A 26,167-nucleotide genomic window follows, 5' to 3' on the forward strand; every position below is an offset into this window, starting at 1 on the left:
CAGTAAACCAGATCAGAATGCGGCTGAAGTTCTATCATCATTTTTCTTTAGTTTGACCCAGACTTTCAGACAAACATAAAAAAAACACCACATCTCCCTCTTCCAGCCAACTTTTTCAAACAGCTGTTTACATATTTTAAAAAAAGAAAAGAAACATCTTTTCTCTGCCTCTGATGAATACGTACCATACAGTCTCTCAGAGCTCCGAGGTAGCTTTGCCTTCTTGTGTCTGTAAGAAATTTCACGCTTCGTTCTGTTGGGCCTTGTCTAGATCCTGGATGACATGAATAGGTCACCCTCTGTACAGCGGTGACGCTGTGCAACCTCAGGAAACGCATCTGGACCACGCTGGCATCTGGATAGGAGAACTGATGAGACATGACCGAAAAAAGTCTTTCAGAGATGAAAGCTGCAGCAGGAGTTGGACAACCTGACCAATGAAAAGTGAGTGGCAAAGTAAACGGCCTCCTTAACCTCTATATTTACAAATGATGACGTTCAAGTAACCATGAAAAATGTTGTCATAAGATGAAGAAGTACGTGTTCTTTGTTCTTTCTGCTAGAATTGATGAGGTAAATTGTAAAAAAGTTTACAGTTTACTGTGTCTGTTGTGTTGGATTGTCAGGACGCCAGGAGGAAACGGGTTCGGCTGGTGAAACAGTTAATTCTGAATGAAATCTGATGTTCAGACTTCCTGAAGAGGATTCTCTTTTATGACCTTCTGCATTTTGGTGGTTTGATTCTCCTTTGTGCAGTTTTCTCCATCCCTGGAGCTGCAGAAAAGTCTTTAGGTCCCTTTCAGGCTGACACGGGTCACAGACCTACTGGCTCTTTCTGTAGACCCAGAGTTTCTGTTTCTCTGTGGGCTAAATGGGCTAAAATTCCATTTATTTAAAAGTGACAAATGTATGAAAACCTTCTGAAGGAAACAAAGACCCTTTAACAGCACTTCACCTTTCAATCTGTTCGTCAACTGAACTTTGACCATGAAGTCCCTTTTTTAATTGTATAGGATTTTAGTCCTCCAATGATCGACAGCATAAGTTGTCATAAAAAAAACAATATATTTTTTTAAGCTTAGCTGCTTACCTGATAGCCCTGATCCATTTTGCTGAGCCACTGAAAGGACTCTTCTTCAGGAAATCCCTCCATCCAGGCCTTCATGGGAAGCTGAGGTAAAGATAAAAGACAAAGTTAAACTGATTAAAATTCAATGAATAAAGGCTGATTCTGCCAAGGCTGACCCAAGCAACAGTGTGAATGTCCTGACAGTTTCAGTGTCATTTCAAAAAGGGAATTTAATTGTTTTATTTGTTACAGTTATTTTGTGTTTTTTCTGTCTTATATATGTTGGCTTGTTTTCTTTGTTTCTTTATATTTTCCAACACTTTTGCTGTGTCTGGTTTCCCTCAGCACTCCCTAAAAGAAAATGTAATGTGGGACTCTCGAGACTCAAGCTTCTGTATCCCCTTCTGCCTACCAGAGGGAGCCATCTCTTGAGTGTTGACTTCACTACATCTCCCATCAGCCACCGGTCACTGTTCCCGGACTTTCCACCGGCTGTTCTGCATAATCACCACCAGTGTATTTGATCAGGCTTTGCTCTTTGTAAAGTCTTGTTTTGCATTTGCTGACAGGCTGAGCGTTACTTCTCTGTTTATTCCTTCGTCTATTTTGACCTTTGCATGTTTTGACTTCGCTTGCCATCACCCATGTCTGTTTACCCATTCTCTTCTCGGCTCCTTGATTAACCTCTTGAGCCCTGTTTGTGTTAATCAATAAACACAGTTGCACATGGATCCAAACGCCTCTGCCTCTTCATCACAGGGATGATCTTGAACTCTTGATTTTAATGTAATTCAGATACGTGCTCACTACTTAAAAATAAATGTAACTGCAAATACGATAGCATCCATTTGTCAAAGGAAACCTTAAAAATATGAAGACCATTCATGATTTGATGATGTAAACTTGGATGATTTATATGAAACAAGATCAAATACATTTTTTCAGAGGAAAAATCATTTAAACAAAATGCATTGTGGTCTATATTCGCCAAATAAGTGAGTATCAATGCACACAGTTTTTTTTTTTCTGCAAAGAGTTCTGGGAAATTTCCAGAGCACTGGATTTTGGAATGTAGAGCACTGAGTAGTGTGTGGTGGGGGAATTTGGACACAACGCTTAGTTATTTTATTGTGTGAAAAATACAGCAAAAAACAAAGTGTATTAATTCACATAAAAGACAAATAACATCCTTGAGGACAAAGGTTGTAGATGTTTCATAAAATGTTTTTTTTAATCATAAAAAAATTGCAGTTAAATATATAGAGCTCAGTCAGCTCTGGTTTTAGCATCCTATACATCCATCAGGGGGTCATGGATGTTGTTGGAGTCTGTCCCAGGCGGGGTACACCCTGGACACTTCCCCGGTCCCAATTTAAGCATTTTATCTAAAATGATAAGTATTTATTTTACCTGTAGATGTGCCAGCAGTAAATGCATTTTTATAGCTGCCTCACCACCAACTGCATTCTAAAAATGTAGAATTAGTTAAAAAAACACAAAAACTGGATACTGGATCGTGGCTGATCCAGAGTCCTTACAGTGAGACGGAGCTATTACAATGCGGCTGCATTTGTTCAGCAGGACATCATCGATCGATCTGATGCGGTCATACCTGAGGGTTTTCAGGATGAAGGCAGGTCTCTTTTGATGAAGAGGAGAAGCTGCAGTAGGCCAGCAAAGCGTCGGCTGGGCTACCCTGGTTGGGGTCGATGTAATACATTCCTGCAGGGCCAAAGGTCAGCAGGATATAATCAAACCTGCTGTGATCCAAGGGTCACACCGAGCATTACTGGACGACCCGACAAGCTCGCTCTTTTCAGCACACACGACGGCAGTCTCCTGTTCAACATAGCTCTTTTTTAACTACATTTTACACAATAACAATCACAACTGAAAACAAAAAAATACAAATTTATATTGTTGATTTTTTTTTCTTTTTTTGTTTCTTTTGTACAGGGTAAAATCAACTCAACAAAAATTTTTGGTGACGTGGCACCCCCTTATTGAATATGTGAAAACATTTACTTTTGACATTTGAGGATTGCAGGTGGGAAATTGAGACTGTTATCAACCATATCTCTTTTGTTTCTCTTTGTGTTCCTTCATCTGTTTTTAGAGCCTAGGGTGGGTTGGGTGGGAGGGTTTTTTATTTTTTGATTTTTTTGTTTGTTTTGGTTTTCTTTTTGTCTGTTCTTGCTTATTTCTTAGTTATATTCTACTTTCTACCTGTTACCTGTTTATGTATAACAAAATTTTTTGTTTTTGTTTCTGTTTCCGGTCTATATCTAAAAATATGAGCCCAACAATACTGTAACAGGATACTGTGAATGAAAAAGCTGAAAAATAAAGTTTGAAAAATAAAAGGAAACATTTGTGAGGATCAGTACCTTAACATTTGTTTTGCATTTTTATTTTAATCAGTTACATCATGTTTAGTTCATCTCACCTCTAGTTTGTTTGGTTTTGTTTGGTTATGGTAACTAGTTTGGCTTTCTGCTCCTGTCCCAGAGCTCACACTATTATTACTAATACTCAAGTCCTGAGTTATTACAAATAAAAATAAGCACTTTGCTTTCTGCATTGAAGCAATTTTTTTAAAGACCCACTCCAACAAAAACTGTGTTTTTCGTGTTTTTTTTTAACAAGTTCTTGTAGTATTTTTCTGATGTTGGAGGACAATGGTGTTTCTAAGGAGCAATGCTATTTAAAAAGCTTGTAGTTGTTAAGTACAAACTACAGTCAGCAGGCCTCAGCATTCCTGCTCCGCTCCATTCTGATGCATGAACTTGCAGACAAATAGATCCATGAACGTCTTTGTTTTCCTCGTCGGAGATGGAATCTAGATCAGAACTGGACGGCTGGATAGCTCTGATATTGCCCACCATTTTGTTGCACCTGTAATGTTGGGTTGGGGGTGTGAGGGGTTATAAGCTAGTGGAAGAGAGTGAACGTAGCACTATCACTATCACATTGTCGATTCATGACAATGAACTTAGACTGTAGAACAGTTTTGTAGAGGCGGGCCGTGTGAGAGGCACGGCTGAAGTCCACAGCTAAGCCTGTGATGCTGCTTTAGGATCCTCAGTTAACTGCTTTTAACCCTTTGCTATCTAAGATGACCCCACCCTTGCATTGACGTGTTCTCCCTACCATGACAAAGGTGGATAAAGGTGGAAAGATTTCATGTAATCCATGGACACCAGTGAAGATCACAAATCATTGAAGAAAAAAGGTTCAGTGCACTGTCTAGTGGGTCTAGATGACCCAACTCCCAATGTTAAAGTGCCTAGGACAGCACAAGGGTTAAACAGATGTCCACAAACCCCAAAGTAAGAAAATAACCTATAAACTGCAGATCAAAGCACAATTTGGCTAATAAGACTAAATGCATGTTCCTCTATGGCTTTAAAATAAAAGGTCACAACAAAGTCATGAATAGATTATGATTTTTATCGTGAATGTTTTATCCTCTGGCTATAATGCTGCTGTCATAGCAATAAAAGTATACACACTTTAATGCACCCTGCTGGTATTAGACCTGAATGAACTCAAGCTACAACATTTAATTTCAGTAGAGTGTTTTGGAAGTCTAACATTTCTGCAACACAGATGAAACGAAGGGAAGTGGTCCAGCTAACTCTGTGAAATATGGCATCTTACCGCTGCTGTACTCTGGGTGACAGAGCCACAACTCCAGACAGGTAGTGGCGGGATGCTTCCGGCTGCCATCCGGAGGGTCCAGCAGCAGTCGCAACTCCAGCTGCAGAGAGTCCAGCAGCGTCTGGATCAGTGAGTATTTGGGCATGTCGGACATGTATATCAGATCCTGAACATGGGAGAGAGAGGAATATGAAAAACATTAAAAAAGCCAGAAACAAAACACAACCGACAACATACGAACACAAAGAGTTTTGCCTTGAGTTGAGTCAGGGTCATGTTCAGGGACTTTCCTGGAGGGCCTGGAACACCAGGTGGACCCTACAGATGAGACAGAAAACATACAAGAATGTGTCATTGAGTGGCAATTATGAAGCTTAGGAATATTCTTAAATCAGAAAAAACTGAGCAGTTCCACCAAAGATGAATGTAAATGCAGACAGCTGAAAATGTCGAATTAAGAATTAAAGGAAAAGTAGAAGTTAACCCTTTTTTTGGCAGAAAAAGATGTTTCTTAAGGGTTTGAAGCTTTTCTCAACAGTTTTTATTAGCCCTGTTACGCATTAAACCACTTAACGTGATTGATTTTTATTTTTCAGAGCTGGAAATAAATTCAGAGGTCAAGGGGTTAAAACCAGGATCTTCAACCTTCAACACTTAAAGAGGCATTTCGGTCAATTTCCCACTAACTACAACCCATTAGGTGCCACAGAGACTTATTTCACCGTTTGGAAAAATAAGACACCAGTTTGCATTTATGCTATTGTTAAAATGAAAATTTTTTTTTTTGGCATAAATAAAACAAAGAAAGTAGCCTTTTTTTTAAGTTTACATCTTTAGACAGGTATATTTGATAAGTTCAATAAAAAAAAAGACAGAATTACTTTTTTCAAAATAAAAGACCCTGTGGTGCTCATCTCAGTGCAGCAAAAGTAGTACTGTGATGTCAGCAGTAATGCTTAAAAAAACTGTTTATTTTTCTCTCTGTGGTGCATCTCAGCCAGATGAAATCAGAGTTAAATATGTAATCCCTACCGGAGGCCCACTTAAAATCCTTGAATTTGGTAAAAATAAAAAGAAAATCTGCCTTATATTCTTGTGCGCCTTAGGTATGAGTTCTAGTTTTGCTTACTGGCTTAAAATTTATTTTCTGCTCAAAAATCAGTTAAAGTGTTTTGGTACAACGTTGGAAAACTACAAAGGATTGATTGGAGAATTACAGCTACCATAGTGAGGAACCTTTTGGAGTGATGAATACTCCAAACTGTTGTCCTTCAACAGTTTGTGAATGAATTGAATAAAGTTTGACTTTGCATTTTTACTTTACTAACTTGCTTTAAAACTTTTGACTTTTCTTCAATCGGAGTTCCAGATTTATGACTGGAAGTGTATGAAAAAAGGATCCCTCTTTAAGCATTTACAAAATAAAGAATTTTTATAATAATGTTGTGTCTGTACATAAAACTATTCTATCAATAAATGTATTAAAAACAGTTTTTAATAAATGCAAACATGAGAACACAGCCCTTTTATTGTATTGGAATAACCTGTAAGTTAAGTTTAACTTTTGCAGTCTCCTTCCTTGGTAACTCACCGGCAGCCCCTTTCTGCCAGGCTGTCCGGGTGGACCTTGGTAGCCTTTCAAGCCCTGAAAACCAAAATTGAATTTATTAATTCCGTAGCAAACCATCAAAACAGGTTGAACACAGAGATGGTTCCATACCTTCAATCCGAACAATCCCTGCAACAGAGAACACAGGAGAGTTTAAACACTGAGTGAGGGCAACCGCCTGAGAAAGAGCTCACAGGTAGCTTTACCTGCTGCTCTCAGACCCTGACAGACAGTGCCTCCTGTAGGCCTCGCTAAACTAAAAAGGAATCGTCTGATAAAAAACTAGTATCAGGTCGAAGTTAACAATGTGACATGATTTTTTATTTATTTATGAATGTTTTTTGTGTTAAACTATTTTGTTTTAATGAACAAGTGCAAGAATATTTTTGTGTGTATTTAGTGGAAAAAGAGGCAGAATTATTGTTTTTCCTAAATGACTGAATAAGGAAGAAGCAGAAAACAAAAAGAGAGACATGAAAACTTGAGGAAAAGACAGCAAAACAATGTGAAGTAAAGCATTAGTATAGTTTATCATACATTTGTTTGGAGTGAAAGACACTGAGTGCAGGAGGACATATGCGGTTGTGAACGCAGGTAAGCACTTTGAGGACATGAGCATGCTCAATGTCAAGTCTGGCTTAGCCATAAATTGATGGTGGAGGGGGGGGCGGGCACCTACGGGTAATCCTGGCATCCCCAGCGATCCTCTTGGTCCTGGAGGACCAATGTTTCCCTGCAACAACAGAAACCAGAGAGGTCCAGTGTTTAATCTAGCAGAAACAATAATGAAGTGAGGACATGACAGCAGCGTTTTCAAAGGGACAGTTCACGGGTGAAAACAGCTTCTGTTGGTTTTTTTACCTGTTCCCCCTTTTTACCCACTGGGCCAGGTGCTCCAACTGGACCTCGAATCCCCTAAAAAAACATTTAAGATAGCAATCACATAAGAGTTCTAATGTTTAATTACTGATTATTTATTTTATAGGATCCCACATCCAGGCTACTGTCTGAAGATTAAACAGTTTGTTTTGCAGAATTACCTTTAGACCATCTTGACCAGGGGGACCTGTCAGTCCTGCGTCTCCCTTCTGACCCTGATGGGACAAGTGGTAGAATTAAACCTCATCATGTGAAAGTAAATCTTTACAACTGAAGATAAACCTTTACAATGTAGGTATAGAAACAAAAGCGGGAAAGGTTTCTCTGCTGCCCAGGTTCATCTGGTGGACTCCGCTGGTGATGTTTCAGGGACTGGTGTTGGAGAGTAAACACCTGTGAGGAACTGTGGCTTCAGTTCTTAGCTTCATCCTGTTAATTTGATCCTTTTCTCGCAGTTTCTGATCATCAAATCAAATTGTTTTCGGATTTTCATATTTGATCAAAACTGCGTTTCTTGAAATAATCCATTCTTATCTCTGGCGAAAAACATGAAGATGGGCGGGAATCACTTGCTGTAGACCTTCAGTAGTGGTTCTGGAAGGTCCACATTGGGACTTCCATCAGTAATCACTGCTGTCCACACCTTTGGAAGAACACTACATCCTCTAGGGACGTGAGCTCTCTATCAAAATACAACTTGCTCAGTCAGACCATGGTGGCAGTCACTTCTTCCACAATGGTCTGGGGTTCTGTAAGGACCCAGAATTCTTGTTCAGATACGTTTTTCTTAAGCTAAGCAATTTTTCTTTAAAGTCCCACTTTGATCATCTTTTGATCCTATTTATAAGTATTCCAGCGGGTTTTTTTTTTTTTTTAAATTCATGATTAGGGTGTTTTTTAGGGCAAAATAAAAAAAAAAAACCTGTGTCATTTTCTATGACAGTTTCTGCAGGGCAGCAGTAAAACATAAGAAATTTGTAGCCGAGTTGAATGTGGGACGGTTGCCACGGAGCAACCCCGCCTCCCCTTCCCATTGCTGACAGCTCGGAGCAGGTTCCTTCTGGCTATCCCAGTGTTATCTCTGTTACGAATAAGATCTTTTTCAAACAGCAGGTTTTTTTTGTTTCCTTTTTTTTTCTTTTTTTTAATTTAACCATGTTTGAAAATCTTGGGTGTTGGACCGGACGGAAAAGGAAAAAAGGGAAGAAGAGAGAGGGACGTTAGAGAGGGGGGGGGGGTGTAGGAGGGTGATAATAGGAGGGGAGGGGGGATAAGACCATGAAGCAGCATAAAGCAACAAGTTTACTGGTTGTTTATCATTACGGTAAGGTTCAAATGTAGTACAAAAAGGGCAGGGCCTATCCACACACACACTCAGATGTTATCAACACACCTGCTAGCTGCAAAAATGTCCACATGTCAACATGTACACAAAACAGATAGTGTTCACACGCATACTTATGCCTTAAAACCAACTAGTGTGAAATCTTTCATTCATTCAATCATGCAAACTGTTAGTGCAAAGGTGAGCTAACACCTGTGCTCAGGTGAGTGTTTATGTTCTTCTAAAATGGATGGTGGAATGTGAAAAGAAGGAGGGAGAGTGCCCAGCCATCCCCACCCCCAGACCCCCGCCTCAGCGGCAGCCGGAATCTCCCCAATGCCACACGGGAGCCGGCAGGGAACAACCGCCCCCCGGGCGACCAAGCCCGCCACCCAAGCCAGGGCCAGCAGGACCGCCGCGAGGCCCCCAGAGCAAGAGAGCAGGGAGGCATGGAGGGAAAGAGAGCGCCGTCCCAGCCCAACCAGGAGAGCGGCCCCCCCAGCCGCGCCGGGAGAGCCCAACGCAGGGCCCCACCGGAGAAGGACGCCCACAGCCCCAGAGGAGCACCCCATCACCACCCAGGAGTTCCGGGCATCCCCCCGCCCCAACCCCAGGTACGAGCCAGGACCCCCCAAGGGAGACCCGCTCCGCACTCCAGGCAGCCACCCACCCGCCCCACAGTTGGTCCAGGGAGGAGCAAGGCAGGGGCCCGCCGCCCCCGCCCAGGAGGGGGGAACCCCGGGGAAAAAAGGGTGCCCACAAGGGGTGTTGTAAATATGGCCCGACCAGGCTCGGCCACAGTTGGAAATTTGGCAGGGCCCAGCGCTCAGGGGCAAGGACCAGAACCCAGCCCCCAGGGACACGAACACCCCCGGCTCAGGTGTAATGTGAACCCCCCCGCGCGCGCGGAGAGAGCACCGCCGGGCCCAGGTGACGTCCAAGCAGCCCCCCTACCAAGGGCCCTACATGTCGAAGGTCAAACAGCAGTTTTTAAATCTGCTACTGATTCACAATGACAAAGAAATACTCAAAGACAATGTCATTTTAATCTTAATTTTGTTTATGTATGTCCTCCATCAATTTTTCATTATTTCACGGATCTTCAAGAGAATAAGATTTTAAATATCATGAACTCCTCTCTACAGACGGGTATTTTTCCTGCTGCCTTTAAAACTGCAGTGATGAAACTGTTACTTAAGAAAACCAATTTAGACCCTTCAGTTTTTAATAACTTCAGGCCTGTGTCCAACTTGCCATTTTTAAGTAAGGTTTAGGAAAACTTGTTTTTATTCAGCTGAATGAGTTTCTCTTACAAAACATTTTTTTTTTAGATAAACCACTCTGGCTTTAGAACAAACCACAGTACTGAGACAGCCTTGTTAAAAATCATTCATGATGTCAGGTGTGCCTTGGATTCAGGTCAGATCTCAGTACTAGTTCTGTTAGCTCTAAGTGCAGCTTTTGATACTGTTGATCACCTGATCCTTGTAAACAGACTTAAAAGTCTTGGCCTTTCAGGGACTGTTCTCAAGTGGTTCGAATCGCATCTCATGGAGAGAAACTTTATGGTACGCATGGACAGACACCTTTCTGGGGTCCATGAAATTAATTGTGGTGTGCCTCAAGGTTCCATCCTTGACCCCTTGCTTTTTAACATTTACATGCTTCCTCTGGGGAATGTAATCAGAAGCCACAACATCAGTTTTCATAGCTATGCTGATGATACCCAGCTGTACATAGCTATTTCTCCTGATGACACAAGACCAATAGAAGCACGTTTTAACTGTATTTTAGATGTGAAATTATGGATGGCACATAATTTTCTGCAGCTTAACCAGGAAAAAGCTGAAATTTTAGTTATCGGTCTCGAAGCTAAGAGAGAGAAATAGTTTCTGAAGTTAAAAGAACTTTCATTAAGCCATTCAGAAACAGTCAGAAACCTGGGCGTTTTTTCCGACTCTAAAGGCCCGTACACACCGGGACGAATATTCGCCAGGCGTTATTCGCCAGCGTTTTTCGCCACGTCTTTTGTGTTCACACCCAGGCGATTTTCGCTGACGATGAGCCGAGCGAACATGCAATTTCATTCCCTGACATTAGATGGCGCTTAATGTAAACAGAAATACTCCTGTACACAAGGTGGCGCTGCGCAACTTTACGATTCTTAAAGTCGCTTTTCACTCAGAAGAAGAGAGCAAGTATTTACGCGCTTGTCAGAATCATACAAAGAAAACATGAATATTTCAAGCATCAGTAGCTCCAACTGGTACTTGGTAAGGGGATATTTAAGAATGTCCGTCATTATTTCTTCGCGGCAGTGTAGACGCTACTTGGCGTCTATCTTCTTCGCTGGTATATGTGCTCAGAAAGGCAGTTTTGTGTTTGAGCGCCCCCAAGTTGTGTTTTACTGTAACTTCAGAAGCTCCAGACACGTGTGCAAAAGCGCAATTCTCATTGGTCGAATAGATTTCGACGCAACGCGTCGAAAAAAAAAAACGAACCCGAGGCGTTTTTTTTTTTTTTGACGCTTTGGCGCGTGGCGTTTTTTCGCGTCGGTGTGCACACTCACATTGGTGCCCTTTGTTTAGTCACGAGGCGTTAAACGTCGGCGAAAATCGCCGGCGAAATTCGTCCCGGTGTGAACAGGCCTTAAGCTAACTTTTATCCCACATATAAAACAGGTGGTTAAAACTGTTTTTTATCATCTCAGTAATCTAGCTGGGGTCCACCCAATACTCTCTCTTGCTAATATGGAGATGGCAATGCATGCTTTCATCATGAGTAAAATTGATTAATGCCCTGCTTGCTGGTCTTCCAAAAACCAACATTAAGAACCTTCAGCTTCTCCAAAATTCTGCTGCTCGAGTTCTCACCAGGACCAGGAGGCGGGCTCACATCACCCCAATTTTAAAATCCCTGCATTGGCTCCACATATGCTTCCGGATTGATTTTGAGATACTTTTATCAGTTTCTAAATGTTTTAACGGTCTTGGACCTTCTTATTTATCAGACCTTTTAGTAAAGTATGAACCCTCGCGGACCCTGAGGTCCTCTGGCACTGGTCTGTTAACCATTCCGACTTTAAAAACCTAAACCTACGGAGAGGCATCTTTTTAACACTATGGACCCCGTTTATGGAACAGTCTGCCAGAGGACCTGAGAGCCGCAGAGAGCATTGAAGTTTTTAAGAAAAGGCTAAAGACCCATCTTTTTAACCTGGGTTTTAGCTAATTTTTAACTACGTACTTTTATTTATTGTTTTTGTTATTTATTTATTTTCCTTTATTTACTTTTTATTTTTTCAGTTATTCATTAGATGACAATTTCCAACAACAAACATCTTGTTTTCGTGCCTAGCCTATTTCTTATTGTCTTTCCCCATCAGTTAGGGGGTGGGAGGTGTGAAAGGAGTGGGGGGTTGTCTGTAGGTACGGGGAGGAGGCCCTATTTTTTTATTTTTGTGCTTGTTTATTTTAATTTTCATGCTTGTTTTATATTATTTATTTTGTTATGTTTTACTGTAAAGCACTTAGTTTTATTCTTTTATATGAAAAGAAATAAAGTTGATTGATTGATTGATTGATCAGCAGAAAAACGCAGCAAGAACATGATAAAACGCCAAACATGGGATCACATCTGCTTTATGGTTTTCTACCGGCAGATTTGCACATCTACTGTTTCTTGTTCTTCTTTTTTTATCTTATACCTTTTTATCCTTTCAGTTCAGTTTTTATGTCATACTTTGTACAAAAATATTTGTCACGAACTGGTGGTGGAGGATCCAAAATGCAGGAGACCAGGATTGGTGACAGGAAATAAAACATTAACAAACTCAAAAGCATGACAAAACAGGAAACCTTTCAAAATAAAACAGGAAACAGAACTCAAACATGACAGAACAAGATATAAAGCAAAACCCAATACTAAGATACCCAAACCATGACAGTACCCCCCCCTCAAGGAACCGCACTGAGGTTCCAAAAGTAAACCAAGGAGGAGGGGGCCTGTGAGACGAACTTTGAATGGTGACAGAGTACAGGGAGGCCGGGCTGGGCACACCAGTGAGGCCAAGAAAATGAGTCTAGAGGACAGCCGGGAGGCCGTGCTGTCCGCCGTGGCAGGTCCGGAGGACGGCAGGGAGGCCGCGCTGTCCAGCTTGGCAGGACCGGAGGACAGCCGGGAGGCCACACTTTCCGGCGAGGCAGCTCAGGAGGACGGCCGGGAGGCCGCGCTGTACTCTGTCACCATTCAAAGTTCGTCTCACAGGCCCCCTCCTCCTTGGTTTACTTTTGGAACTTCAGTGCGGTTCCTTGAGGGGGGGGGGGGGGGGGGGGTTACTGTCATGGTTTGGGTTTTTTTTTGTATTGGGTTTTACTTTATATCTTGTTCTGTCTTGTTTGAGTTCTGTTCCCTGTTTTATTTTGAAAGGTTTCCTGTTTTGTCATGCTTTTGAGTTTTACTTCCTCCCAATTTTCCTGATCATGTTCACCTGTGTCTTGTCTGTATTTAAGTCTTGTCTCTGCTTTCCTCTTGTGCTGGTCCATTATCGTCTCGTCTCTTCTGCCATGTTCATGTTTTGCCCACAGTGAGTTTAGTTTTGTTTTCCTGCTCTGCAGTGCTTTTTGTTACGTTAATAAACCCCTTGCCCTGGAACCGCGTGCTTCCGTCTCTGCATTTTGGGTCCTTCCTGCTCACCAGCCCCTCCCAACCTGACAATATTTAATTTCTGTGCCTTCCACAAACACTGTCTGTTTCATCAGTTTTCTTTTTCATTCAATTTTCATTTTTTTGTTGTTGACTTTTGACCATTCTATTAAATTTTCAAATAAAAATATATTTTTGAGGCACTTTAATCCTTTTTAGGAATCAGCATAAATGCTAGAAGAAAAAACAATTTTATTATAAATAAAGAAGTTTTCTCATTTCCCACTGATTCACAAAGAAGACATGTGGTCTGCAGCATCGTAATTCAGCTCCTGCCCTCTGGACCTGCATACAGAAGTATCTGAGTTTGTGTCCTCCCTGTTACCTCTTGGCCAGGTTCCCCTTTATCCCCCGGCTCTCCTTGTAAGCCAGGGAGTCCCTTGATAAAAGAAATAAAAAAATAAAAAATCATAAATACTTTAAAAAAACAGACAAATCAGGTTTTGGGTACTCAAACAGGGAAATGTCATATTTGTAATGTGCATAAAAGCGAGTGCATAAAGTAACTCACCAAGACTCCCGGCCAGCCTGGGAGGCCCGCTGGCCCCACGTCACCTTTTTCACCCTTAATAACACAATCTTCAGTTAGGTGACTCTTTATTAAGGTGTGGTGCTGCTTTGCAGCTGTCCCACCTTTGGTCCAGTATCTCCTCTGATCCCCCTGATGCCGGCTTTCCCTCGTTTTCCCTGTTGATGAATTTCCCAACAGAAATGTTATTTTAAGTTTTGATTACTTCCTTTTATCAACTAAAGCCTTTAAACCGTGAGGCCTTACTCTCCGCCCAATGTGACCTTTCTTCCCTGATGGTCCAACCTGTCCATCATCTCCCTGATGACAGAAAACAACTTTAAGGACTGAGGAATTCACTAAAAAGCACTGAAAGGATTATGATTCAGACATATTGTAGCTAAAATACTCTGAGGAGGATTAAATTAAGCAAAATTAAGCAAAGACAATTGAAAGACAAAAATGTCAGAGTGAATAAGACCAGCACGTGTTTAAGTTTCTGTTCCAGTTCCATAATGAAAGGATCACAGGTAATACCAATAAGAAATATTGGAAGTTTCAGTTATCATTTTAAATTTTATTTTTCCTACTATTCAACCATAAAGTTGAACTAAAATTGAATTGCCCCCCTCCCCCCCCAATGAAAGTCACTTTTTAACTAAGCAATTTACCTTTTCTCCTTTCATTCCCTGTTTTCCTTCAGATCCTGGTCCTCCTTGCTTTCCCTGCAAAATCAGAATTTCCTAAATGTTAAGCCACAAAGCAAAAGACAATCTCAGCATGACAAAATCCACATTTCATCTTAAGACTCTTACAGGAGTTCCTTCAGGACCTGGGGGGCCAATGAACCCCATTTCTCCAGACAGTCCCTGGAAGAAAGATGCCAGCGTCAGAAGTATTACAGCAATAAGCAGTCTGCAGTTCTTTGCTGTTTTCTGTTCAAAGCAGTTTTCACCTCAGATCCTGGAAGACCTGCAGGACCTTGGATTCCTGGAGGTCCATCGTCACCCTGCAAACAGAAATGTTTACTGAGGTTTGAACAATAGCACACAGACTTAAAAACAAAACAAGAAGAAGAGCCTAATGTATCTGAGACACAAACAAGAGTACTACACAGACACTTACCTGATCTCCAGGAAGACCTACAGCTCCCATTTCTCCCTTTGGTCCTTGTGTACCAGGTTCTCCTTTGGCTCCTTGGTCACCTTGAGGTCCAGCCAGTCCGACTGATCCCTGATAAGCAGGTGCCACAAAAGCATGAGAAATTCGTCCTGGTAAATGGGTCAGGTTCAAAGAAACTTGCTCCTGTCCTTACAGGTGGGCCCAGTTTCCCAGGGTCACCTCGAACACCCGGCAATCCACTTGCTCCCTGAGAAAGAAACAATGAAATAGGAATGATTGGTTCTCAGAACAGCTGCGGTAGTGAAACAGTGAAGTCTAATTGAAATTTACCTGAGGACCTGGTGGTCCCGGAGGTCCGGTAACTCCTAGAGATCCAAACTCCCCCTGCAGAGAAGAGTTTTGTATTTTTTGTTGAAGTTTAGCTCATATTTGATTCTGCAAAAGTGCATCCTGAACATTTTAACCATAATAAAACAAAACAAAAACAAAAAACCCTGAAATGTCATAAAACATATATTGTTCAACAAATCTGCATTTTTACTTCTTCAAAGTAAGACTTCCTGTTTCAGAGGAAATAACTTGTCTTCAAATTCATCAAACTCCAATTCCATTATTAAACCTGCTTATCTTTGAGAAATGGTGCATATTTACAAAGACCTAAAATATGCCGCTAACCTCTTTCTGTTCCACCGTGACGATTACTTTGTCTAATTATAAACTATTTCAGTTACCTTCTCTCCTGGAGGTCCATCAGGTCCTGGATGTCCTGGAGGACCAGAGGTTCCCTGAAACGAGCATGAATAACAACAAATACGTTTGTGGATTCAGTGTTGGCTGTAAATCTTTCAGTAAAATCAGTAAATGAGAATTTAGAGCAGATTCTGCACAGCATTTATCTCTACATCCTTACCTGAAAACCAACCAGTCCTGCAGGACCCAAGTCACCAACAGGTCCTGGTTCACCCTGAGAGAGACTGCCGTTAAGGAGTTTCCATTCAGCCAATACGTTCAACACTCATAACATTCATGCTGCCAAATGTTATGCACCAGTGGCTACTGACAGATGTCTCTTCCTGCTTTAGATCTTTTCTTAAAGGGCTTGTCTGTGCTCACCATGAACCCAATGAAGCCTTTTTCCCCCTTTGGACCCCTGTTTCCATTTTCCCCAACAGCTCCCCAGGGGCCCTCTCGCCCGGACAAACCGACAGGACCAACTTCTCCCTGCACACAATTTGGTCTGAATCACTGAGGATGTACACAAAAAAACATGCAGCATCTTCACCAGAAAACAGTGTTGGATAAGTTCACCTTGTCCCCTCTGGGTCCAGGATCCCCACTCCCACCGGGACGCCCAACATCCCCCTGTACAGCACAGGTAGAGTGGAGATAAACGGATGTCTGATTTACCAAATAGAAGAATAGGTTTAACACATTTGCAGATTAATGCATGTAGAATCGAAATTAAAATAAAGCCAGACATGCTGCTATATTTTCAAATAAAATCTGATTATAATGAATAGGTTGAATATTTTTGAGTAAAAATATGGTTGAAGAAAATAATTTGATATCATGTAAAGACTACACAAGTTTATGGACACATCTCCAGGAGAAGCACTCCTGCAAAGGTGAAGCTGAGACTTCAGGGAGGAACACAGAGTGGAGCTTCTACCTCTCCACAGCCAGATGAGGAATTTTAGGGGTTTAGGCAGGTGAAAGAACCACCTGAACACCTAGAGAGGTATCAAGGCCATGTCCAACCCAGCAGACTAGTTCAAATCCCGTTGCTCGCCTGGGAACGCCTCGGCATCCTGCTGGAAGAGGTGGAGGAGCAAGGGCATCCCTGCTAATACTTCTGTCCCCAGGAGCCAAACTCCTGGAGAGGCAGCTGATGATGCCACTGATGCTGATCCTTATTTCATGATGCTAGATTCTAACATCATGAGCAGCAAGAACATGGTTTATGTTTTCATGTTGAAGCATCCAGGTTTTTACATATTTTTAGTGTATGCATGTAGCCGGGGCTAAACGGTGGTATTGTAGTTGGCACTCTAGCCTTGCAGCAAGGAGGTTCTGGTTCAAATCCCAGCTGTGGAGTTTGCATGTTCTCCTCGTGCCTACATGGATGTTCTCTGGTTTCCTCCCAAAGACCTAAAGTTTCCCTTGGATGTGAGTGAGTAAGTGTGTGTGGTTCTGAACCCCACCTTCACCCAAAAATAGCTGGAATTGGCACCCCCAAAAGGGATTAAGTGGGATCCAAAAATGGAGGGAGGAATGACTGTATGTATGTATGTGAAAAAAGTTTTTCTTGTTCAGTTTATTTCAATATTACCCGTGGAAAAGACTCGACTTTTAGCATCACTTCTATCATACATGCAGTGACTGACATTTAACCTGAGACCTGATGAGTAATAGTTTCATTCACTCATTTTTGTTCCTTTCATAACAAGTGTTGAATGCCAAATATGTTTACATGATTTTTGCACAATTGAACATTTTCACAATTGGAAAGGGGCAGAAGTGAAGAATACAATTCTTGTAGTTGTCTGCCCCCTTTTAAACGTTGCATAATTTCTACATTTCTCACACCATCACCTGCGCTCAGATTTCTCCATACACAGTTCAAATGAACACATATTTTAGTAAACGCACAGTCATGAACAATCCCAACCTGTTCTGGTGAGTTTTGGACTTCAGTGCTTTGCTGACGGGAGTCTGTCAGACAGTGTTCTTTAGGTAAATAGCAGCACACTGCCGCCCCCCGTTGGTTGCTCTCATTTCTGCAACCATGTACTGCTTCTGTCCAACTATCAGACTCATTTTTAGTTTATGAAGATCTCTGTTACCACCAGAAGCTCCTCTGTGAGGCTAAGAAGTCAGTGAATCAGAATATGGGATGAAGTCCCAAAATTCTGAATTTTCAGCCTAATAAAAGACAAAACTATCAAAGGGAGACCGGCTAAACAGGTCTCTCTAACAATTTTTAAGTAGTTTGAATGAAAGCCTACCTGTTTACCAGGTGGTCCAGGTGGTCCCTGTAGTCCTTTTATCCCCTCAAGGCCCCGTGGTCCCATGATCCCCCGAGGCCCCTGTTTCCCAAAGGGACCTTGGTCTCCCTGTTAAAGACGGAAAAAAAACCATAAAGTTAATGTTCTCTGTTCACTAATTCTAAACACATTTAGAGTGACAGGGCTGGTAAAATGCAGCAAATCCTGATAAAATGATTACTTGTTAGACAATAAATCCTTATCTTATCTTATCTACCTGATTTTTTTTAATATTGAGTGAAATTAGTTGGTTAGGAATGTTCATAAATATGACATTTTACAAGATATTAAGATTTCTCATTGGTTCTCTTGTTGTTATTGCCTAAAACAGACTTACTGTACTCAAATTACAATTAAACAGAATTTGTCAGTTCAATTAAGTTTTGTACTTATATTCCTGCTAATGTTTGATGAACAATCTCAGCTTTGAGAGGCTTTTTTTTTCTCAGTAGCTTTTTGTGTTTTGTACAACACTCAACATGCAAAAATGCAAAGAGTAATACATGATGTTTCGTCTGACCTGATCTCCTTTCTTTCCAGGTGGTCCTTCAGTTCCTGTCAGTCCGGGCAGACCCTTAAGAGACAACAGTGGAGATTCAGGTGATTTTACTCTAAATTCTTAAGAATGCTTTTTTTTTTTTACCGCAATAAACTTTCTCACACCAACATTTTTTGGGTCACATGTGCTTAAGCTCACTGTAAGTCCAAGAATGGAGTTAAAACACAAACAAAAAAAACAAATTTGGTTGGCAATATAAAGGTTCTCAGGTTTCCTGTAGGTTGAGTCATGGCATCTGGACTTTTTTCTTTCAATGTTTCACCACTCATCCCGGTGTAATTAGAAGCTGCTTTCACTAGGAACTTTCTGTTTTCGTCTGAGACACAAAGGCTTTAGGTTTTGAACTTTTTCCTCTCTATGCCACTGAAGCAGAGAGCTGCAGTAACAACTGCGCTCTTCCATTAAACTACAGTGTCATCAACTAAAGCCTCAGTCACATGCGCCTGCAGGGTTGATCCGTATGGGTGCGGTGGGTTTTTGGGTTGTTCGGGCCTGTGGAGAGTCATAAACACGAGCGGCTGCCTCTTAAGGGGAGTGCAGGTGTCTTACAATTCCTTGGAGGCTCATAGAGCCACCGTGATTTCCTCATTTTTTCCATCATCCTTCACTTAAACAGCACCAACAGGCTCCCTGCGCAGTGCAGGAGGTAAATAAATCCAAATTATGACGTATCTCACCTACTTCACCCTTACCTACCCTTACGTGTTGCTTAAGTGTTCACTGGAAGCTGATGCACACAGCAAGAAAAGTGAATTTTTGCCTTACGGATTTATCAGGTTTTCTAGTATCTTCCAATTTTGTTTGGTTTACCTGCGGCGCACAAGTTTGCCCATTTTTCCGTGCAGACAGCCCGTATCCACTCGTACGGATAGTTCTGACTAAGGCAGAACATCCATAATGTGATGCAGGAAGAAGATGAACCATGATACTTGTGTGGGGAACAACGTATGCTTTTTATAACATTGAAAAGCCAACCTGGGGTCCGCTTTGTCCTGGGGGGCCATCACTCCCTGGTGGCCCTGGTAGACCCTGATTGTACAATTAACAGTTTAGTGATTAAAATGACATAGAAGCAGATTTTATGCATAGTATGTAAACAATACAGTTCCATTGCATGCATGTTTTTGCACCCTCTGTCCTTTGTCCCCTGTGGTTCCAGGTAACCCAGAGTCCCCCTGGAGGCCCTGAAGAGATCAACACGAAAGTCTGTTTTTATGCTTTTCTTGCTGCAATCCTGCACAACTTAAATAATAAACTGAGCAGAGTTTTTGTGAAGAAAGACAGTGGTCAACTGTAGGTACCCACTCACTGGGATTCCTGCTGGTCCCTGTGGGCCCTGAGGCCCTGGGGTTCCAATGCTTCCAATGGGACCATGTTTGCCAGTTGCACCATTGGGACCCGGAAGACCAGGAAGGCCCTGAAAAGCAGGGAGGAGTCAAGTTATGACCGTATTGTTCTGTCTTTCCATATTGAGATGAAAGGTTCTGTGGGAAGAACAAAGGGCTTGTAGAAGCCCAAAGTAAAATAGAAAAAAAAAACTTGAAAAGTGTTTAAGTCTCTAGAGTCAGCTCTCTTGGACAAGTCAAAGTTGTTACACTTTTAAATGTTTTACGATTTTGTACATTTCATTCTGTTCCCCACATTCCATGACAGGGACCTATTATTCAGAAGAACACATAGTATTCCCTGCATTTTGAAAACTTACCGTTGGGCCGTTAATCCCTTTCAACCCATCATCACCAGGCCGTCCCTGAAGGAAACAAAGCAATTAAGTACAAATCGAAAGTAAACCTGGACCCTAAAAATGCTCAGGCTTTTTCCACATATATGCAAAAAAAAAAAAAAAAAATCATTAGAATTTTTCTCACCTGAGGACCCCGGGGCCCGTTCTCTCCTGGAGGGCCTGGGGGGCCCTGAAAACCCAAAAAAGATAAAATCTGATCCAGAATTGTTTTGCTTCTTGGTAAACAAACAAAAATCAAAACTAGCATTGGAGAAAAAAGCCTTTAATCTTATTTGTATCTCAGACTAAAACAATCAAAACTTCTTCCAGCGTTTTTCAGTTTCAATGTAGATCTCTGTACAAGTGTCAAAACCGCCCATGGTAAAGAAGACAAAGTCCATTAACCAACTAACCTACCTGTCAGACTGTTTACAAATCAAATTTTGGACGGCAAAACCTGTCATTATTAAAGACCCCCTCTGATTATTTTTCCAGTGGTATTTTAATTATGATTATTTCATTTTTGGCCAAAATCAAAAAACTTTGTAATGTTTTCTAGGAAATATAAAAGGACATCAGTTGTGGGTGAGACTGTTGGCATTGAGTAAGTCTTCCCCCATTTCCCATCATCTATTTGTTTACACTTTCTTCCACTAACTTACAGGCCCTCACAACCCCAACCCAACATTAGTGGTGCAAAAAAAAAAAAAAAAAAAAAAAAAAAAATGGTGCGCAATATTGGAGCTATGCAGCCCTTTTGATCCAAATTCCAGCTCGGATTAGGAAAACAAAGACTCACATGGATCTACTCGAATGTTAGTGGATGCATCAGAATGGAGCGGCGCAGGGAGCTCCACCCATTGTATTGTCAACATCACAAATAAGCTCTTTTAAAGGAAATGCTTTTTATCTTCTCCTGATATACAACTTAGCTTAAAATTGCATTTCTGAGTATTTCTTTCTGAAATACTCAGAAATGCAATTTTAAACCTAATTTTCTTTATACGTGTCCTGCTTCATGACAAAAATGCCACAAGAGCATGTTTAAAAAAACAACAAAATACATGTTTCATTTGAATGGATCTCTAAGCAACATTCACTTAGAGATGAAGAAATAAAGTTGAAGTCAAACGAGTCGTTTTGGACTGATGACACACTTACAGCAGGCCCTGGTTTTCCAGGAGAACCAGGGAAGCCCTTCAAACCCGGCCCACCCTAGTAAGAAGATCAGAGACAGTCTTTGATGTGTTTTTTAATTTAAATTCATGATCTTTTAGTTTAATAATAATCCATTTTATTTAGCAGTACCATTCAATAAACAATAAGACACTGTATGACATAAACTGAAACTCTTAAAATGATGTCAGGGGTGTTAAACTCCAAGCCGCGATGGCCTGTGTCCTACATGCTTTTCAACTAATCTGCCACTGAAGCTTCTTATTGGCAGAACACACCTGATCCAAGAAACCAGTAGCAGGTGGGACTGTGTTATCACAATAACCAGCAGGCCTGGTGTCTGACACCTCTGCTTTGGTGCTTTTTTAGGATTTTACAAAATACTCAACAACATTTTAGAAGTCTCTTTCTCTCAAAAAACAAGATCTGCTTCTGTTGGCATGCAAGAGAGGTGAAAGCAGAAAGACCGTACCCTGTTTCCTGTGAAGCCCGGGAGCCCACGCATGCCCACATTACCCTGAATGCCCTGGTGGCCAAGAAAAGCAGAAATACATATTCACAGAAACTGACTTGTTCAAATGCCCAACATCTATCAGAAAAACAGAGAAAGTGCCCTTTGGCAACTCTTCCGATACTGTGAAAACGCAAGATTAAACACAACAGTTTCTTAGTTTAAGTTCAGAATTTACAAAAACATGAAATGAGAAAATGAGAAATATCTTTAAAAATCCTCTTTTTCCTGAAATACACAAACATTACAAGTGCAAAAATGTTTTGCTCGTTTATCCATTTTCACACGAGAAGGGCACACACAGTGCAAAAGCATGAATCACTTACATACATGCCAACTGGGCCCTGTGGTCCTTCCAAGCCAGGCTTCCCTGGAAAACCCTGGAAACAAAACACTTCCATAAAAAAAAACATGGCAAACATGCAGGATACTGTCCCATACGTGTTACTTGGGATATGAATTCTCCATGGGGCTCTAACCTTCAGTCCCGGGGAGCCTGGTTGACCTGGGGCTCCTGTCCCTCCTTGAGGGCCCTGTTGAATATTTATCTGACAGTGACTACAAAAGCCAAAGGTTTAACCATAGTCACGTTGGCTAATTTCAATGATTAATCAGCTTCACAAACTTTACGTCGCCCAGTGAGAAACACTGAAACCTTTGATTTCTGCCTGTGTGATGAGCAGCAGTTCTGTGCGTGCTAAAACTCATCAGATCTGATGAAAACCAAAACTTCAGTACTTTCAATATCTGCATTCAATATCAAATCTACTAGGCTTAAAGATAATCCCTGTATTAGTGACTTTTACATTGCAATGTCCCTCTATTTCTCAGACACTGCGAGTGTAAAATGAACAGACAACACACCTGTGAACCTGGTGGACCATCAATTCCTCTTTCTCCTGCAATGCCTTCAAATCCCTAAAAAAAGACCCAAACAAACAACAAAAGAAGTTCACAGAAGTTTAAAAAAAAATCTCTGCTACTCTGCTGATAAAAAACTATGTTCCCATGTAAAGAAAGTTTGAAGGTATTTTGGGAAAGCTAAAATAAAATAGCTTTATAGTCCCTTGAGTTTTTGAGAAGAATGGGAGCAAGGAAGCACAATTTTCACACCTTTTTTAATTTGTATTCACGTGTTTGAAAGGTTTAAGAATGTCAATGTAGTAAAGGAACTTAAAAAAACGTAATTATAGAGTTTGACGTGGCCCAATGATGTCTCCATACACAGGGACAAGTACATCAGCCACATCTCCCACTATAAGGACTCCATCTCTAAAGCCAAGTCAGCATATTACTCCTCTTTAATAAACACCTGTGAAGGGAATTCTAAGGCCCTGTTTTCCCTCTTTTCCAAAATGACACAGCCTACTAACCAACTGCCTCCCCATCTGTACACCTCTGACTTCTGTGACACCTTGGCTTCCTTCTTCAGCTCAAAAATAGAAAACATCCATCAGGAACTATTAGTAAATCCTGACTCAGATCTAGCTCCCCTATTCCTGTTGGTCCCACTTCACTCATTTTTATCATTTTCTCTACCATCAGTCACCGAAATTGCTGAGCTAATTAAACATTCTAAATCATTGACCAGTCAACTTGATCCATTTCCTACAGCTTTGGTTAAAGCTACTCTTTCCTCTCTGTCCCCCCTCATCACCAACGTGATTCAGTCCTGTCTCACCACTAGAATTGTTCCCTCTAGTCTCAAAAAGGCTGCTGTAATCTTCCGTTCATCTCTAAAATCCTTGAAAAAACTGTTGCAGAACAACTTCGCATGCATCTCTCTCAGAATAACCTTTATGAACAATTCCAGTCTGGCTTCCGTCCCCTTCACAGCACAGAAACGGCTCTCCTAAAAATCTCCAATGACCTCCTCCTTGCTGCCGACTGCCTACTCTCCATCCTCCTCCTACTTGATTTAAGCTCAGCCTTCGATACCATCTCCCACACCATCCTCCTAGACAGACTATCCGCCATAGGTGTCACAAACATACCTCTCAACTGTTTCCACTCTTACCTCTCTAGTCGCACCCAATTTATTCAATTAAAACAATTCCCTTCTCACACAGTTCCTGTCACTACAGGTGTGCCCCAGGGCTCCGTCCTGGGACCCCTGCTATTTGTCATTTACCTTCTCCCTCTTGGTCAAATCCTCCGTAAATACAAAACTCACTTCCATTGTTATGCAAGACGATACTCAGCTTTACGTCTCCACAAAGCCTAATTCCTCTTTACCTCCCACTTCCCTCACTGACTGCCTTCTTGAAATAAAATCCTGGTTAATACTAATTTCTTAAAACTAAACAACGATAAAACTGAACTTCTCCTGATCGGTACCAAATCCGTTATAAACAGCATCCAGAACTTCTCCATTCCCTTTGAAACCTCCTCCATTTCCCCCTCCCCTCATGTTAAGAGTCTGGGTGTCATCCTCAACAGCACCCTTTCCTTCACTTCACACATGAATAGCATCACCCGGTCTGCCTATTTCCACCTTCGCAGCATCCGTCGTCTTCGCCCTTCCCTCAGTCCGCATTCCACAGCCGTTCTGGTGCACAGTCTTGTCACTTCCCACCTGGATTATTGCAACTCCCTTCTTTTTGGCCTACCACAAAAAACTCTACGAAAACTACAGTATTTTCAGAAATCAGCTGCCAGAATTATCTCTCAAACACCTTCCACCCAACACATCACACCTGTTCTGCAGCAGCTCCACTGGCTACCAATCACACACCGGATTACATACAAAATACTTCTCCTGACCTTTAAATCCATCCACAACCTTGCTCCTTTATATCTTTCAGATCTTGTTCATGTTGCCACACCCACCCGTACCCTCAGATCCTCCTCCTCCCTTCATCTGAATGTCCCCACTGCTCGCCTTGTCACTATGGGGCGCATAGAATTGCGCCTTCAGCTGCTCTGCCCTTCCGGCTCTGGAATTCTCTACCCACTGACCTCAGAAACACTGGCTCTCTCTCACAATTCGCCAAGAAACTGAAAACTCATCTTTACCAACTTGCCTATTTCCCTCATAACTTCTTATTTCTGGCCTATCTAAATCTATATTTTATTGTGCATTTTATTGCTTTTATTTTCACTTTTATGTACGGCGACCTTGGGTTCCTTGAAAGGGGCCTAACAGATAAAATGTATTATTATTATTGTTAATGATGCATTGGCCGCCTGTCCCCAGTGTTCCCCTCCATCAGCCTAGCTGGGATAGGCTCCAATGACCCCTGTGACCTCCGTGCACAGCACTAAGAGGGAATGGAAAATGAACGGATGGGATTTGATTCAAAAATATGACAAACTTGCTTCTAAAGATGACTGTAATTTGCATTCTTCTGGTTTTGCTTATTTCCACAACTTTTCACAATAGTAGGAACTCAGTGGCTTGTTTTCAGAGGGGGATTCCTGGACAGTTTGACAGCTGGTAAAGCTGCAGGGAATTTTGGCTCTCATTGTCACATCTGTTTTGTGGTCATGCAAATGATTAATGGGAGGAATGTCCATGATCATGCAGAACTGAAGACTAGAATGGAATTTGGTAATTCGGCAAAAGCATATAATCAGTCTGTGATTTATGAAAGAGACTTAGACACACCCAAGAAAGAAAAATATGTTCTTCTTTTTGTCTATGTGAACGTTTTACAAATGACACTGTTATTGTTTATGTAGGTGTTGGACTCCTTTACAATATATACAGAACATCTGGGATATAATTTTTAAATAGTATTAGCATATTAGTTGGAGTAGAGTTTGTTTATTAAATTGTTTTGGTATTCATCATGGGGTTGAGATTCCAGCTGCACAGATAAAAGATGAGATAAAGAAAATGAAACAAGAAGAGGGATGAAAAATACACAGACTCCAGGTTGGAGAGGATGTTGCATTAAACTGTCAAATTAAATTTGAGACGTATTCAAAAAATACTCAAAAAAATGCAACAGTCTTATACGCTCTCCCTTTAGCTTACAGCCCCTCACAACCCCAACCTAACATTAGCGGTACAACAAAAATGGCGAGCAATATTGGAGCTAAAGTTCTGATCCAGATTCCGGCTCAGACGAGGAAAACAAAGACGTCCGTGGATCTAGTCGTCTGTCAGTGGATGCATCAGGATGGAGCAGAGCAGGGACCTTGCGGCTCATCGACTGTAGTTTTTATGCAACATTTTTTTTGTCTGTTCCTGTTTCACCGCGATTTGAATAAATAAATACTCAGAAATGCAATTATAAGCCTAATTTATTTTTATAAGTCCTCTGTTATGAGAATG

The 26,167-nt window shown here is 41.4% G+C and overlaps 1 protein-coding gene across 4 annotated transcripts in view; it reads right to left on the bottom strand.

Moving 5' to 3' along the window:
* si:ch211-196i2.1 (uncharacterized) overlaps positions 1 to 26,167 on the bottom strand; it is a 124,303-nt gene that overhangs the window by 2,917 nt on the left and 95,219 nt on the right. For all 4 annotated transcript variants that reach the window (XM_078955693.1, XM_078955694.1, XM_078955695.1 and 1 more), the window contains 36 exons: positions 22,753 to 22,806; positions 22,368 to 22,421; positions 22,215 to 22,268; positions 21,850 to 21,903; positions 21,363 to 21,416; positions 20,347 to 20,391; positions 20,184 to 20,228; positions 19,788 to 19,895; positions 19,609 to 19,662; positions 19,454 to 19,507; positions 18,440 to 18,493; positions 17,881 to 17,988; positions 16,184 to 16,237; positions 15,989 to 16,096; positions 15,786 to 15,839; positions 15,607 to 15,660; positions 15,206 to 15,259; positions 15,069 to 15,122; positions 14,879 to 14,986; positions 14,709 to 14,762; positions 14,569 to 14,622; positions 14,425 to 14,478; positions 14,021 to 14,074; positions 13,879 to 13,932; positions 13,757 to 13,810; positions 13,571 to 13,624; positions 7,379 to 7,432; positions 7,200 to 7,253; positions 7,018 to 7,071; positions 6,450 to 6,467; positions 6,321 to 6,374; positions 4,985 to 5,047; positions 4,730 to 4,895; positions 2,682 to 2,791; positions 1,091 to 1,171; positions 186 to 368 (listed from right to left, as the gene is read on the bottom strand). In XM_078955693.1, the coding sequence (XP_078811819.1) occupies positions 186 to 368; positions 1,091 to 1,171; positions 2,682 to 2,791; positions 4,730 to 4,895; positions 4,985 to 5,047; positions 6,321 to 6,374; positions 6,450 to 6,467; positions 7,018 to 7,071; positions 7,200 to 7,253; positions 7,379 to 7,432; positions 13,571 to 13,624; positions 13,757 to 13,810; positions 13,879 to 13,932; positions 14,021 to 14,074; positions 14,425 to 14,478; positions 14,569 to 14,622; positions 14,709 to 14,762; positions 14,879 to 14,986; positions 15,069 to 15,122; positions 15,206 to 15,259; positions 15,607 to 15,660; positions 15,786 to 15,839; positions 15,989 to 16,096; positions 16,184 to 16,237; positions 17,881 to 17,988; positions 18,440 to 18,493; positions 19,454 to 19,507; positions 19,609 to 19,662; positions 19,788 to 19,895; positions 20,184 to 20,228; positions 20,347 to 20,391; positions 21,363 to 21,416; positions 21,850 to 21,903; positions 22,215 to 22,268; positions 22,368 to 22,421; positions 22,753 to 22,806 (2,439 nt within the window). The remainder of the gene's footprint in view (positions 1 to 185; positions 369 to 1,090; positions 1,172 to 2,681; positions 2,792 to 4,729; positions 4,896 to 4,984; positions 5,048 to 6,320; positions 6,375 to 6,449; positions 6,468 to 7,017; positions 7,072 to 7,199; positions 7,254 to 7,378; positions 7,433 to 13,570; positions 13,625 to 13,756; positions 13,811 to 13,878; positions 13,933 to 14,020; positions 14,075 to 14,424; positions 14,479 to 14,568; positions 14,623 to 14,708; positions 14,763 to 14,878; positions 14,987 to 15,068; positions 15,123 to 15,205; positions 15,260 to 15,606; positions 15,661 to 15,785; positions 15,840 to 15,988; positions 16,097 to 16,183; positions 16,238 to 17,880; positions 17,989 to 18,439; positions 18,494 to 19,453; positions 19,508 to 19,608; positions 19,663 to 19,787; positions 19,896 to 20,183; positions 20,229 to 20,346; positions 20,392 to 21,362; positions 21,417 to 21,849; positions 21,904 to 22,214; positions 22,269 to 22,367; positions 22,422 to 22,752; positions 22,807 to 26,167) is intronic.

Source organism: Oryzias latipes, chromosome 12 (assembly GCF_053564925.1).
Source record: "Oryzias latipes strain Hd-rR chromosome 12, Olatipes_Hd-rR_3.1".
In the NCBI taxonomy this organism is placed as follows: domain Eukaryota; kingdom Metazoa; phylum Chordata; class Actinopteri; order Beloniformes; family Adrianichthyidae; genus Oryzias; species Oryzias latipes.